The sequence below is a fragment of the Theropithecus gelada genome, chromosome 1 (genome assembly GCF_003255815.1).
Source record: "Theropithecus gelada isolate Dixy chromosome 1, Tgel_1.0, whole genome shotgun sequence".
Lineage (NCBI taxonomy): Eukaryota > Metazoa > Chordata > Mammalia > Primates > Cercopithecidae > Theropithecus > Theropithecus gelada.
Genome location: NC_037668.1, coordinates 186022474 through 186039181, shown reverse-complemented (window position 1 = coordinate 186039181; position 16708 = coordinate 186022474). Strand labels below are relative to the sequence as shown.

General features: G+C 36.1%; 1 protein-coding gene across 2 annotated transcripts in view; it reads left to right on the top strand.

Annotated features, from left to right (window-relative positions):
- Positions 1 to 16708, top strand: part of CEP350 (centrosomal protein 350) — a 166567-nt gene that overhangs the window by 74992 nt on the left and 74867 nt on the right. For both annotated transcript variants that reach the window (XM_025394350.1, XM_025394359.1), the window contains exons 15-20: positions 3117 to 3291; positions 5992 to 6212; positions 9048 to 9211; positions 13849 to 13959; positions 14390 to 14530; positions 15800 to 15936. In XM_025394350.1, the coding sequence (XP_025250135.1) occupies positions 3117 to 3291; positions 5992 to 6212; positions 9048 to 9211; positions 13849 to 13959; positions 14390 to 14530; positions 15800 to 15936 (949 nt within the window). The remainder of the gene's footprint in view (positions 1 to 3116; positions 3292 to 5991; positions 6213 to 9047; positions 9212 to 13848; positions 13960 to 14389; positions 14531 to 15799; positions 15937 to 16708) is intronic.

Below are 16708 nucleotides of genomic sequence, written 5' to 3'. Positions count from 1 at the left end.
TAAGACTCAAAAACACTGTAAATATGCTAGTGCATTACTTATTTTAGGATAAGGATGAGGCTGTAGTATGAAGCATTTTCCAAGTGTATTTTGACCACAGAATCATCAATCGTCATTTTATGGCATTAGAATTCAGCTGAACACAGTTTGGGAAATGCTGATCTTGCTCAGTTCTTTTATTTTGCAATTGTTAGTATTGGCTAAGTTAGTGTCTCACCTAAAGTCACTAACTTGTTATTGGCAAAGCCCAGATTCTGACTTCTGACTCCCAAATCCAGTCTATCTTCTGCTATGGTATACTGCACAGTTTTAAAATATCATGATATAGGCTGGGCGTGATAGCTCACTCCTATAATCCCAGCATTTTGTGAGGCTGAGAGGGGTGGATCATTTGATGCAGGAGTTCAAAATCATGTAGTTCGAGACCAGCCTGGGCAACATGATGAAGCCCTGTGTTTAGAAAAAATAGAAAAATTATCCAGGCATGGTGGCATACACCTGTAGCCCCAGCTATTGGAGAGGCTCAGGTGGAAGGATCAGTTGAGTCCCTGAAATTGAGGCTGCAGTGAGCCATGATCATGCTACTGCACTCCAGCCTGCGCAACAGAGCGAGACCTGTCTCAAAAAAAAGAAAAAATCATGATATATTGAGTATATGTGTATTAATAATATGATTTAATGTAGGTTTAAAACATTATCATCTAAAACAGATTAGATGAAGTATAGGTAGTGTTTTGCGGCTTTCAGTTTCCCTAATCCTCACCTGCAGTACCAGAAAAATCCTGATAGATTTCACTTTCCACAGCATCTTCTTCAACTTAATTTCTCCTTCATCCCCAAGTTCTAAAATCAGTGTGATTTTAATTGTATATGCTCCATCTGGTGGTGAAAAAGAGTGTCTGCATGCTCTACAAAAATTTACCCAGTGTAGTTGAAAGTAGTTGGTAGATTAAAGTGGTAATCCTAAGAAGAAAAAATTTTGCTTTAAGATATGGAATATGGCTTTACTTGGCAATCTTTTAATGTCAGGGCATTTTCTTTTCATATGGGTCCCTTGATTGGAGTGTAGGCCTTTCTTGCACAGAACATTATCTTGTCTATAATTTCTAGTTGTTTAAAGTCAAGAAGAAATTTTAAATTGTGTATGTATTGTCAACAAACAATATTAAGTGAATAAAGCATTCTTATCATGAAAGCAGTGCAGCTTTATTGTAGAAAAATTAGCGATAATCAGTATTAACAGCTTGCTTCTAGCCTCGGGATCCTAAGTAGACTTTATAATAGAGTCCTTTCTATTTGATTAATAATATTCTGTTTTAGGTATACAGTTCAGTGGCATTAAGCACATTTATACTGTTATACAACCATCCCCACCACTCAGTTTCAGAACTTTCTGTTTCCCATACTGAAGCTCTGTATCCATTCAACAATAACTCTCCATTCCTCCCTCCCTTCAGTTCTGGCAATCACCATTCTAACTTTCTGTCTCTATGAATTTCACTAGGGAATTTAACCATTTTCAGGTGTACAGTTCATTAGCATTAAGTACATTCACATTGTTTTGCCATCGTGATCACTATCTATCTCCAGAACATTTTCATCATCCCAAACTAAAATCTATACCCATTCAAAAATAACTCTCATTCTCTTCTCCCAACGCCTAGTAACAACTGTTCTACTTTCTCTCTCTAAGTTTGCCTATTCTAGCTATGTCATGTAAGTGGAATCATATTTGTCCTTTTTTGACTGGCTTATTTCACTTAGCATAATGTCTTCAAGGTTCATCTATGTTCTAGCATGTGTCAGAATGCCCTTCCTTTTAAGGCTGAATAATATTCCTTTGTATGTATAAGCCATATTTTGTTTGTCCATTCATCAGTTGATGGACACTTGTGTTGCTTTCATCTTCTAACTATTTTGAATAATACTGCTATGAATATGAGTATAAAGGGTAATTTTTTTTCACTTTTGTATTTTCTTTTGCTCTTTAACCATATATATCTTTAAAATTTAACTTAAATTTTTTTGTATATATATAAAGTATATATAGTAATTTTACAATAAATTTTTACAAAAAACTTTTAATGTATATGTACACATTATATATTTATATGTATATATACATAAATATGTGTATATATAAACATATATAGTATATATAATATATAAAATATGTATATTTAAAATTTTGGGGGGCCACTATTAAAATTTATAGGCAGTTTTGTAATCTGCTTTTTTTAAAAGGTAATAATAAATATTTTCCCATGCTGCTGTTTAAACATACAATCAGGATGAATAGTGTACTAGAGTCAGGAGGCCTGAGTGTGTGTCCTATTTCTGCTGTTGACCAAAGCAGAATACCTTGTTAAGCAAGTTATTAAACCCCATAGATCTCTAGTTACCTCATCAGTAAATTGGGGATATAGTACTTATTTCATAACATGTTTAAGAGCAATAAGGTACTATATATGAAGTACATTTGAATTACAATGTTCTATATAAATGTACAGATTACTATTATCTGTGTGATTTAGACAGGTATTCTCTTGTTAGAAATGTAGATTAAATTTCTTTGAGTTACAAAGTTACACATTGAATAACATGCATAATTTTTGTTTCAGTCATCTCCTTAAGATATATTCCTATGAGTAAAATTATTCACTCAGAGAATATGAATATTTTTATAAATCAGGCTACATAGTTCTTACCATAGACTTTTTTCGAAAGAATTATGTAGTTCAGTTAGCAGTTGGTATGATTTTTCTCCCAGCTCTGGATTTTATCCTTTAAAAAATTCTTTTTGCTTACTTTTTCATAGGGATAGATTAGTACTTTATTGTTATTTAATATGCTTATCTTTTATTACTAGTTGAGCTAAGAATGATTTATTAATAACAAGTGGAATTAATGGAAGAAACTTCACTTTCCTTAAATGGAGACAGAAGGATGAACTGCTTTATTTTAGATATGGAAAACAGATTTTGAATATAATATAGGTCAAATTTTAAATATTCTGATTTCTACTTTTTATTATTTTATTGAAATCTATATGTCAATTATCTATCTCAATAACTTCTAATATTGGGAATCAGCTTTATAAGAAATTTGCTTTACAGGGTTGGATTCATTCACTGGAAATGTTCAGAACTCATTTCTTGATGAGGAAAAAGCAGAACATGGCTCCCATCAAGGAAAGAAATCTGGGACCAGCAGCAAACTTTCTGTTAAAGATTTTGAGCATACTCTTGATACAGATAGCATTTTGGAAGATCTTTCTGGACATTCTGTGAGGTAAAGTTAATGTGTGCTTTATACTGTAATTCATATATAATTAAAGTTATAATATAATTGATATTCAGAAAATCCATATAATGAATTTTAGGTCAGCAATCTCCTTAACTGTGCATGTCTGAGCTACTACAAAATTGTATATATTACAAATAGACTTCAGAGCTTTGTTCACAGCTCTAATCTTGGTCTGTATATTAGAATATGGTCATGTATCATCTAAACTGTTACAACCTCTTTCTCAGGAATTCTCTCCCTCTAGTACAAACAGGTTTTCTATGCTGAATGCTGTTGTTACAGTTGTTTTCTTGGCTCAATCTTTTGACTAAGCAGCTACCTTGCTTGGGGTACTTTGTGAGGTCATAGATCAATTCTAAGTGCCTAACTCTACTTGAAGTGTTTTCGCTGGGCTACCACAAACTATCTCATTTCTTTTGTCTATCTATTTCAATTCTCATCTATTCATCCATTCTTCCAACACAGCTACTTAGCATACTTATTGTCTTATTGTTTATTTCTTCCTCTGAACTTTTCTGCTCAACTTACTAGACCACTCAGGCAGAATTTAAAATGTCACTCTCACTGATTATGGAGCTTGCATACTGTTTTTTTCTTCTTTCTAATATCGTATATGATGCACTTAGTCTGTTGCTTACAAATAACCTTCAGTTGTTGCTAGCTGTACAGTTCCTACTCATTTGTCCGTATGACTTTTCATCTGTGTACTGGTTTTATCTTGGAAATAGAGGCTCTGAGAAGACACAGATTTATTTTTTCCTTTTAAAGTAACTTTGGGCTTTTTCTAGTACTGTGACACATAAAGATTACCATTTTTAGTGCTTTCATGTTACAAATCATATTGCATCATTAATACCATTATTTCTGTATTTAAAATTAAATTTTATTTTCTTTGTCAGTGATTTTGGAATTTAGAAAACTTTACCTTTCCTTAAGAATTACTCTAATGATTTAACTTGACAAAATTTACAAAGTTAAACATTTCTTAATGCGATCCATAGCCAAATAAGTTTCATCAACGCCCCATACTACAATCTAGATTTCCCCTTCCCCACCCATGGAGATTCACAGGGATAAAATAATTTGAGACTTTGATAAGGAGGAGTCCAGATTTTTCAAAACTTGTTTAATCTCCTTTTTTTTTTTTTTTTTTTTTAAAAAAAACTTGTTTGGCTATAGTCACTCTTTGTCCCCAAGCTCTTTCTCTTTCTTTTTGGGAAAGCTTATTGACATTATTGGAAATATACTTTTAGAAATGCTAGTCTAGCTAAATTTTATGTGCACAGCAAATATAAATTCATCTTACAAAACCCTAAGGTGAGGTGCAGAGTACTTTGTTTTGTTTGATGTTGTGTTTTAATTATTTAATGGAAATTTGTTAAAATGATCATTCTTTTTGTGTTTCATGCATGAAATAGACTGTTGGAAATAGTATTTATCTAAAGTATGAATAGAAAATTAAGGGTCAGGTAAACACATGGGTGCCTCTCAGGCCTACTTCTATTCAAATATTTTTTTTTTTTTTTTTTTTGAGACGGAGTCTCGCTCTGTCGCCCAGGCTGGAGTGCAGTGGCCAGATCTCCGCGCACTGCGAGCTCTGCCTCCCGGGTTCGCGCAATTCTCCTGCCTCAGCCTCCGGAGCAGCTGGGACTACAGGCGCCCGCCAGCTCGCCCGGCTTATTTTTTTGTGTTTTTAGTAGAGACGGGGTTTCACCGTGTTAGCCAGGATGGTCTCGATCTCCTGACCTCGTGATCCACCCGTCTTGGCCTCCCAAAGTGCTGGGATTACAGGCTTGAGCCACCGCGCCTGGCCTATTCAAATATTTTTATACTGGATATAAGAGAAATTTTTACCTTTGAAAACTATTTCATCATTTTATTAGAAGCTAAAAGCAAACTTGTTTTGGTATATTGGGAATATAACTGTGCTAAAATGCTTTATAGAGTATCTTTGAATAATTTATTCAGTAAATAAATATTCAGTGCAAGGCAACATGCTTGATGTTATGAGAAATAATACCTTTAATGAGCTTACTTTTTCAAAGAAAGGCTAGCAACGTGTCTTGTACTGAATTAAATGCCTTAAGAGTTGTTACAAACTGTTATGTTACCTATTAGAAAGTTCAAGAAAGAGATGTATTAACAAGTAGATATAAAGAAATGAAATAAGTATTTAGAGATGGATAGTGTGAAAATTTTTTCTGAGACTCTTGGATTAACAAGAGGGTATAACAAAAGAATAGTTTTTGTCTTTTCTTACCTTTTAACATAAAATATTTGATTCTCTTTCAGAAATGTATTTTAAGGCCCATATATGGCTCCAATTTTATTGCTGTAGAGTGTCTATTTTAGAAGACTTTGCTTCATGCTATAACGAGTGAATCATAATATATGTACACTGTAGAGGGAACAGTTCAGTGCTAGTTTAATCAAGCTACTCCCTTTCCATTGTACTTAGGGCAAGGTTTGTGCCGTGCTTGTGCACCACTGTAATTCTAGCAATTAGAGGAATATTCATAGTCGTTCATTCAGCATAGTGACTGTATTAACGAATAAATGCCTAAATCACAACTTTTTAAAGCTGATGTTGATAAAGTTTTTTAATTTGTTGTTCTTTTGAATGATTTAGCAGGTTTACAAAGTACTTTTCCTTCCTCTAATGTTTTTGTGGATCAAAATTTCTAGTGTCTCATCAGATAAGGGAAGATCTCAGAAAACTCCAACTTCTCCCCTGTCACCAAGTTCCCAGAAATCGTTGCAGTTTGACCTTCCAGGATCTTCTTCAGAAAGATCTAAGTCGTCAGTAATGCCTACAACTATAACAGGATTTAAGCCTACTGCAGCTCTCACTGATTTGAACCTGGCTGCCAGCAGAACGACGACAGAGAATGCGGCTCCAATACCAGGTAAGTAGATCCATGCAATTGTAATTTTTAGAATACGATATGAAATTTTTTCTCTCAAAATTCCTTTTCTTTCAATTGAGTCATAGAGAAATATTATTTCAAGTGAATATGATTACTTTTCAAGTATTAAAACCTTCCAGAAATTAAATACTGAAAAGCACAAGAGATTCAGTAATGTTGACTTTTTCCCATCTTGTCAGCCAGCATTAGTCAAATCATATCTGAAAACTATGTCCCGTATGTGCACTCCTGTTTATATGTATACGTATGTATGTATACACACGTGCCTGTGCACACACATAGAAGTAAAGTACATTGTACAGGCATACCTTGTTTTATTGTGCTTGACTTTATTGCATTTCACAGATGCTGCAGGGTTTTTTTGTTTTTTGTTTGTTTTTTGTTTTTTTGGTTTTTTGGTTTTTTTACAAATTAAAGGCTCATGGCATTGAACAAATTCATCAGTGCCATTTTTCCAGCAGCATGTGCTCACTTCGTGTCCCTGTGTCCACAATTTTGATAAATCTCTCAATATTTCAAGCTTTTCATTATTACTGTATCTGTTATGGTGATCTGTGATTAGTGATCTTTGATGTTCCTGTTGTATTAATAATTGTTTTAGGTGCCACCAACGAGTCCATTTAAGAGGGCAAACTTAATGGATCAATGTTGTGTGTGTTCTGACTGCTCCACCAACTCACCGTGTTCCCCTCTTCAACCCTCCCTCTGGCCTCCTTATTGCCTGAGACACAATAATATTAAAATTAGGCCAGTTACTAACCCTACAGTGTTCATGTGAAAGGAAGAGTCACATCTCTCACTTTAAATCAGAAGCTACAAATGATTAAGCTTAGTGAGGAAGGGATGTCAGAAGCCAAGATATGCCAAAAGCTAGGCCTCTTGTGCCAGTTAGCCAACTTATGAATGCAAAGGAAAAGTTTTTGAAGGAAAGAAAGGTATCATATGAATGAAAGATAAGAAAACACAATAGCCTTATTGCTGATATGGAGAAAGTTTTAGGGACCGAGATAAAAGATCAAGCCAGTGGCATCTTTAAGCCAAAGCTTAATCCAGCGCAAGACCCTAATCCTCTTCAATTTTGTGAAGCCTGGGAGAGGTGAGGAAGCTGCAAAAGAAAAGTTGGAAGCTAGCAGAGGCTAAAGAAAGAAGCCATCTCTATAAAATAAAAGTGCAGGGTGAAGCAAGAAGTGCTGAGGTAGAAGTTGCAGCAAGTTATCCAGAAGATAATTGATGAAAGTGGCTGCACTAAACAGATTTTCAACGAGATGAAACAACCTTATGTTGGAAGAAAATGTCATCTAGGACTTTCATAGCTAGAGAGAAGTTAGTGCTTGGCTTCAAAGCTCAAAGGATGATGACTATTTAGGGGTTAATACAGCTGACAACTTAAAGTTGAAGCCAAGGCTCATTTACCATTCTGAAAATCCTAGAGTCCTTAAGAATTATGCTAAATGTACTCTGCTTGTGCTGTATTAATGGAACAACAAAGCCTGAATGACAGCACATCTGTTTATAGCACTCAAGTTTAGTGAGTATTCTAAGCCCACTGTTGAGACCTACTGCCCAGGAAAAAAAAAATTTTTTTCAAAGTGTTCTTTTCAAAATTTGAAAAAATATTTATTCCTGCTTATTGACAATGCACCTGGTCATCCAAGAGCTCTGATGGACATAAAAAAGGAGATTAATGTTTTTATGTCCCCTAACACAAAATCCATTCTGTACCCATGGATCAAGTAGTAATTTCAACTTTTAAGTCGTCTTATTTAAGAAATGCACTGTGTAAGGCTATAGCTGCCATAGATAGTGATTCCTCTGCTGATTTGGGCAAAGTAAATTGGTCACCTTCTGGAAAGGATTCAGCATTATAGATGCCATTAAGAACATTTGTGATTCGTGGAAGGAGATCAAAATATGAGCATTAACAGAAGCTTGGAAGAAGTTGATTCCAGCCCTCATGGATGACTTTCAGGGGTTCAGAACTTCAGTGGAGGAAATAACTGCAGATATGGTGGAAATAGCAAGATAACTAGAATTATAGTTGGATCCTGAAGATGTTACTGAATTGCTGCAGTCTCATGACAAAAGTTGAATGAATGAGTAGTTGCTGCTTTTGCATGAGCAAAGAAAGTAGTTTCTTGAGATGGAATCTACTCCTAGCGAAATGACAAAAATGGTTTAGAATATTACATAAACTTTAATTGATAAAGCAGTGGCAGGGTTTGAGAGGATTGTCTCCAGTTTTGAAAGAAGTTCTACAGAAAGTGGGTCAAATGCTACCAAACAGCATTACATGCTCCAGAGAAATCTTTTGTGAAAGCAAGAGTCAATCGATGCAGTAAACTTCATTATTGCCTTATTTTAAGAAATTGCCACAGTCACTCCAACCTTCAGCAACCACCCTGATCAGTCAGTAGCTGGTGGAAGGTATGACCTTCCACCAGCAAAAAGATTAGGACTTGCTGAAGGCTCAGATGATCGTCAGCATTTTTTAGCAGTACAGTATTTTTAAATTAAAGTATGTACATTTTTTTAGACATAATGCTATTACACACTTACTAGACTACAGTATAGTGCAAATATAACTCTCATATGCACTGGTAAACCAAAAAAATTGTATGACCTGCTTTATTCTGATATTTATTCCTTTGGTCTGGAACTGAACCTGCAGTATCTCCAAGGTATTCCTTTACTGAGTCCCAGTTTTTTCTACATAGGAAAACAAAGTAGATTTTGGCTCTTAAAATGACAGATGTTAGAAATCTGAAGTGTAATTTCATGTTAACTTTTCCATTTGACCATTGTCATGCCCTCCAGGTTCTAAGCGCTTTTCTCCTGCTGGCCTCCATCATCGTATGGCAGCAGAACTCAGTTATCTGAATGCCATTGAGGAGTCAGTGCGCCAACTGTCCGATGTGGAAAGAGTTAGAGGCATTTCACTTGCTCAGCAGGAGAGTGTGTCTCTAGCTCAGATCATAAAGGTATTTTTGGAGTTTTCCTTTTTAGCTTTCTGTGGTTTTTCTTTTTTCTTTGCTTTTTAAAATAGTCTTAATGATGACTTAAACTACTGTGCCAAATAGAAAAAAAATAGTCTACCGTATAACACCTGTAAATAAATAGTCCTGGGAAAAACTTATCAGGACACTAAAAAGATACAGTGTTTGGCAGCAGAACAATAATAAGTCATTCTCTCTCAAATACTTTGTTTTCCATGTTTTCTGCTTTGCTTAGTTAACAGTATAAAAATCGTCTAGTCAAACATTCTTTTTTTTTTTTTTTTGAGACGGAGTCTCGCTCTGTTGCCCAGGCTGGAGTGCAGTGGCCGGATCTCAGCTCACTGCAAGTTCCGCCTCCCGGGTTCACGCCATTCTCCTGCCTCAGCCTCCCGAGTAGCTGGGACTACAGGCACCCGCCACCTCGCCCGGCTAGTTTTTTGTATTTTTTAGTAGAGACGGGGTTTCACCCTGTTAGCCAGGATGGTCTCGATCTGACCTCGTGATCCACCCGTCTCGGCCTCCCAAAGTGCTGGGATTACAGGCTTGAGCCACCGCGCCCGGCCTAGTCAAACATTCTTAATATTGTCTCTTTTCATTGAGAGGTGAGAGAATACTGAGGGTTTTTTTTTTTTTTTTTTTTTTTTTTAAGCTTTATTTGTACCAAAAGAGAAGTTTCTGAAATCCGGGTGTTTGAGAAAGCCAGGATAATGTGGATTTTCCTTTAGCAAACAAAAATCCGGAGACGGTCTAAGCACTCTTCGTTAGTGGAACTGCTTTACAAAACAACAACAACAACAACAACAACAAAACCCTGAGTTCTTACCTACATAGTATAAAATACACAGATTTTAAGTGTACAGTTTTGATCAGATTTGTTTTGTTTTGTTTTGCTTTTTTTGAGACAGAGTCTTACTGTTGCCCAGGTTAGAGTGCAGTGGCACGATGTCTGCTCACTGCAAGCTCTGCCTCCCAGGTTCACACCATTTTCCTGCGTCAGCCTCCCTAGTAGCTGGAACTACAGGCCCCCGCCACAACGCCCGGCTAATTTTCTGTATTTTTAGTAGAGACGGGATTTCACCGTGTTAGCCAGGATGGACTCAATCTCCTGACCTTGTGAACCACCCACCTCGGCCTCCCAAAGTGCTGGGATTACAGGCGTGAGCCACCGCGCCCGGCCCAGTTTTGATGCGTTTTGACCAGTGTATATACCTGTGTAAGAACCACCCTAATCAAGATATACAACCCTTACGTTGTTACCCCAGAAAGTTGACTCATGCCCATTTTCAATTACTCCCCCTTCCAAAGGCAATTACTATTCTAATTTCTGGCACCATAGTTTATTTTTGCCTGTTCTAGAACTTTGTATAAAAGGAAGTGGACTTTGAACTCTGTGTTTAGCTTATTTTCAATATCAATTTAAGATTTATCCATATTGTTTTATCAGTAGTTTTTTGTTTTGTTCTGTTTTTTGCTGAGTAATATTCCATTAATATCACAATTTATCAGTTTTCCTATTGATGTATATTTGAATTATTTCCAGCTTTTGCCTGTTGTGAATATTCCTGCTATGAACATTTTTAAACAACTCTATGCATACTACATATGTTTTCATTTTTCTTATAGAAGTACCTAGGAGTGTAATTGCTTGGGTCAGGTATATGAAACTTTATAAGAAACTGCCGTACAGTTTTCCAAAATGGTTGTAACACTTTACACTCTTGTAATAAATAGGAAAATTCCAGTTGTCTGCATTCCTGCTATCATTTGGTATTATCAGTCTTTTTTTTTTTTTTTTTTTTTTTTTTGAGACGGAGTCTCGCTCTGCCGCCCAGGCTGGAGTGCAGTGGCCAGATCTCGGCTCACTGCAAGCTCCGCCTCCCGGGTTTACGCCATTCTCCTGCCTCAGCCTCCCGAGTAGCGGGGACTACAGGCGCCCGCCACCTCGCCCGGCTAGTTTTTTGTATTTTTTAGTAGAGACGGGGTTTCACCGTGTCAGCCAGGATGGTCTCGATCTCCTGACCTCGTGATCCGCCCGTCTCGGCCTCCCAAAGTGCTGGGATTACAGGCTTGAGCCACCGCGCCCGGCCATCAGTCTTTTATTTCAGTCATTCTATTGAGTGTGAAGTAGTATCTCATTGTGGTTGTAATTTGCATTTCTCTTGTTACTGATAAGACTGATTGTCTTTTTGTGTATTTATTGAGCATTCTTTTGTGAATATCTGTTCAAATCTTTTACACCCTTCATTATGGGGTTGTCTTTTTAATTATTGATTTATAGGAGTTGCTCATATATTCTGGAAACAAGTCCTTTTCAGATGTATTGGAAATATTGTATTCCAGGTCTTGGCTTGTCTTTTCACTTTTTAAACTGTGTCTTTGAGAAATAGAAGTTTTAAATTTTGATGAAATCCAGTTTTTAGTTGCTTTCTTTTGTGGTAGTACCTTTCGTTTTCTAAGAAATCTTTGGGCTGACTGTGGTGGCTCATGCCTGTTATCCCAGGACTTTTTGGGAGGCCAAGGCAGACAGCTCACTTAAGTTTAGGAGTTCAAGACCAGCCGGGGCAACATGGTGAAATCCTGTCTCTACTATAAATACAAAAATTAGCCATCCACAGTGGTGTATGCCTGTAGTCCCAGCTACTTGTAGGGCGGGGGGGCAGGTCGGCTAAGGAAGGAGAATCGCTTGAGTCCAGGAGGCAGAGGTTATAGTAAGCCAAGATTGTGCCATTGGACTCCAGAGTCAAACTGTGTCTCAAAAAAAGGAAGGAAGGAAGGGAGGGAGGGAGGGAAAGGTGAGGAGAGGAGGGGAGGGAGGGGAGGGGAAGAGAAAGAAAGAAATCCTACGCTAAGATACTAAGATATCCTAACATTCTCTTATGTTTTTTCCCAAAAGCTTTATAATTTTAGCTTTCATATTTACGTGTGTAATCCTTCTCAAGTTAATTTTGGGGTTTGATGTGAGGAAGAGAGTTAAAGTTTGTTTTTCCCTAATAAGGATATTCAGTTGTTCCAGCACCATTTTATTAAAAAGACTTAAATTACCTTAATGCCTTTATCAATGATTAAGTAATCAATTATGTGTAGATCTATTTCTAGACTCATTTTCCATTGATCTATTCATCTATCTGTAATGCCAGTACCATATTGTCTTTATTACTGTGGTTTTTTAGTGAGTCTTGAAATCAAGACATAATTCGTCCAACTTTGTTTCTTTTTTTCAAAGATGATTTTGGCTATTCTAGGTTTTTTACATTTCCGTGTAACTTTTAGAATCAGTTTGTCAGTTTCTACAAAAAAAACCAAAAAACCTGGTAGGATTTTGATTAGAATGGTATTGAATCTGTAGATCAGTGAGTCTGGGGAGAATTCACACCTTAACAGTGTTGCCTTTTCTAATTCATAAACATGATATATTTTTCTATTTATTTAAATCTTTGACTATTTCTCTCATTAGTATTACAGTTTTCATTGTAGAGGTCTTATACATTTTAAAATTTATTCCCAAATGTTTTATGATTTTTGATGCTATTTTTTTTTTCAGTTTCCTTTTCTGTTTGTTCTTCCCAAAAGACTTGTCAGACAGTTCTTGGTGTGGTACTGTTCCCATATTTTGCAGAGATACCATCATTCCTGCCCTCCTCCCGCTAAATAGCAGTAGTGTTGTCCAATCATTGTGACAGCAGAAACTCCCTGGACATTTCCAGATGTTTCCTGGTAGAGGGTGGGGAGGGACTAATGCCAACTTTGTTGAGAATCATTGTATTGAGGAAATGACCCCATTGTAGTGGAGGGCCATACTGACCTTGAAATCTGAGTCAGCACTGAGGGTTTCTGCCACTTTGGACATACATTATAATTTTGGGTTTCCAGATTTGGGCAGAGCATTACCACAGCCTTACATACAGCCTTACCACCATTTTTTGTTTTCTTTTGTTTTGTTTTAATTAAAAAAAAAAAAATAGAGATGGGGGGTCTCACTATGTTGACCAGGCTGGTCTTGAGCTCCTGGCCTCAAGTGATCCTCCCATCTTGGCCTCCCAAAGTGCTGGGATTGCAGACATGAGCTATTGCGCCCAGCCCTTACCACCTTTTGAAAACCTCTATTATTTAGCACTATTTCAAAGGAGATGAAAAAATACATATATTTATAGATAATATTGTGTGGAATTGTGGTAAGAAAGGGTCCTGGTGACAAGGAAACTTTATATGGGGACATCTTTTTTTTAATGAAACTACTACTTCAAAGTCAAAATAAAAGAATCATAAAATTGTGAGATGTGAGGCATTATTTTTATTTTTACACATAAGACATTTTTTTATGTCTTCCAAAAAGTTGGGTGCTATAGCCTTTGCTTTCTAACCAGCTTTTTGGTATTAATTCTTAGTCCTATATACACTGGAAATTTTTTATATTACTACATTATTTGGCACATGGGAGGTGGTCATTAAATATTTTGATAAATGGTAAGTGGCTGTTGACTATTCTTTTTACTCTCTTTCCTTTTGGTTCTAATTAGTTGCTTCAAATGATTTGTATTAGTAAGAGAGCATGGTGTGTGTTATAGTCACTGTGTTAAAATAGTTTAGTATTTGAGAATTAACATTTGACCATTACTTTGAAGGCACAACAGCAACGCCATGAAAGAGACTTGGCCCTCTTGAAACTGAAGGCTGAACAAGAGGCTCTGGAGAGTCAGAGACAATTAGAAGAAACCCGAAACAAAGCAGCTCAGGTAACTTATTTTGCAGCAGGTTCTTGTTTTTTAAACCTAAATTTGTATCTTAGAAATCACTTTAGCATTCTTTTAATTATATAGGAAAAAAAAAAAAAATATATATATATATATATATAAAAATAATAAAATTTTAGTACTTTTTGTGGGATAATTCCATGTCATTTGATTTTTGTTACAACCTTCTGAAATAAACTGTCAAGACTCATTTCCAGTTTAGGGAAATGGCAACTGAGGTACATTGTATTTACTTATCCACAGATACAGTAACTTGTGAACAGTGGAGTTAAGACTTAAATCATGAAATCTGGATTGTAGTAAAGTGTTTTTTACTACAAATAAGACATGAAATAAATTTATAAATTAAAATTAATTTGGGAGGCGGGGAAACTAAAACATAACTTCTTTTTTAAACCCCTTTTATTTAAAGGTCCATGCAGAATCATTACAGCAGGTGGTTAAATCACAACACGAAGTAACTGAAGTCCTACAGGAAGCAACATGTAAAATAGCAGCTCAGCAGTCAGAGACCGCTCGCCTTACCACAGATGCAGCACGTCAAATCTGTGAGGTAGATGCCATTGAGAACCCTTCTCTTTTTAGTTCTTTTTAGTCAATCTGAGTAACTTTGGTCTTTAGTAATGGGTTTCTAATATCTTAGTAAATGCATACTTTGAATTAGTGACTTTTAGTGGGGGACATACCCTATCGAAATAAGAGGCACCATTGACTGTGGTGTGTTGTACATGTGAATGTTACAGAGGCAGAAAAAAGATGAAGAGCTCTAAATTTCCGCCCTCTGGTAAGCTTTTTAGAAAAGTATGAACTTTATTGATGTATAATTTATAAGCAATAAAATGTACCCATTTTAAGTATGCAGTTTGGTGAGTTCTCTCTCTCTCTCTCTCACACACACACACGCACACATACACACGTATCTCCCTATAACCATCACCACAATCCAGAAATAGCATATTTCTGTTACTTCAAAAAGTTTCCTCATGTCTCTTTGCAACCAGTCCCTAATCTCAGTCCTGGGGAACCACTGATCTGCTTTGTGTGAAGATGTTTCATTTTTACCCACAATGATATTAGTTACTGTCTTTTCTATAACAGGGGGACAGCCAGAAGTAGTTTTATTGCTGTCTCTACATAGGATATCACAATTCGTAATTGATACAGTTTCACTTTATTTTAGCAGTTACACGTTTTTAAACCAAAAGTTAGTACTATTTGTAAAATGACTTGGTTATTGGAAATCCATGAACCTACTATATGTTGGGTATTATGGAGTTGTACGTTTCAGTATAAAATTGAGTCTCCTTTCTCAAGAAAATTTTAATGTAGACAACATTAACAAAGATTTCAAAACACTTTAAGTCATTAGTAAAAGGAATAGCTCAAAGTAGTGCTTGAACAAATACCGAATGAATAGTACATGCAGCACTTGCAGTAGTGGTTAAGAGTAGGGAAATGTACTTCACCTGTTGGTCAGCAAAGAGTTAGAAAGGAAGTAGTAATTAAATTGATTCTTGAAGGAAGATTTAATTTTTGGCTTATTACTGCTTATGATATGCTTTAAAAGGTTTTCTGTCTAATTCATAGATTGTTATAGCTAGGTGAAACCTTAGAAATCATGTAGTCCAACTCTATTTTTACAAGATGAAGTTGTTGAGACTTAAAGAGGCTAAATTACTTGTCCACAGTATTTCATCTCTTAGTGGCAGAATTTGCTTGCTCTCAAGTCAGTGATCTTTCTTTCCAAGACACTATGCTCCTTCTCAGTTCTGTGACCTTACCTTCTAATACATTTGCCTTTCTGGTGTGTGTTCATGTTTAGATGGCAGAGTTGACTAGAACTCATATCTCAGATGCTGTCATGGCTTCGGGAGCTCCCCTTGCAATACTGTATGACCACCAACGGCAGCACCTTCCAGACTTCGTGAAACAGCTGAGGACCAGAACTGAAACAGATAGGTTAATATTCATTCATTCAGCAAATATATAATGACTGTCTGTTAGGTTAATATTCTTTCAGCAAATATGTAATGAGTATTTGTTGTCATAGGCATTATTTTTGGTTGGGAATACAGTTATGGGCATCATCTGGTAGGGAAGATAAATATTACTCAAATATTCAGTTAAGTGAATGAATACTTATACACTGATTTAAGTGTTATGAAAGAAAGGAACACATGTCTCAGAGATATGTAACATAGGAATTTGAATAGCCTGGGGGTGCCAGCAGGTCAGAGGAGGCTTTCCTGAGGAAATAAAGCTTGTGGTAAAGCTTGTGGTGCAATCTAATAAATGAGGAGTTAGTAATGTAAAGGAGGTAAAGAATAGGTAGATGAAAAGCCCTAAAGGAAGAAGGAACATGGCATATTTAAGAAAAGAAATAAAGACCATTGTGGCTGGAGGCAGGGAGCAAAGAAGATGGTATGAGATGATGCAGGGATCAGATCATGGTATAGGACCTTGCGGACTTAGGATTTTGGAGTTTATTCTAGGAGCAATGAAGTCATTAAAGAAATTATTTTTGGCAGGGCTGGGTGACATTACCATATTTGTGTGTGTGTGTTTTTCTTAATCATATTTTGACTGTTTCTAATTCTTAGATTTTAAGTCTCTGTTTACATTCATTGATACTAGGAGTGATTTGTGTTTACTTCCCTAGTAAAACAGAAGACATTCTTTAATGTGTTGTAAGTTATTTTATAATATCTATTTGTTCAAGATTTTATGTCAT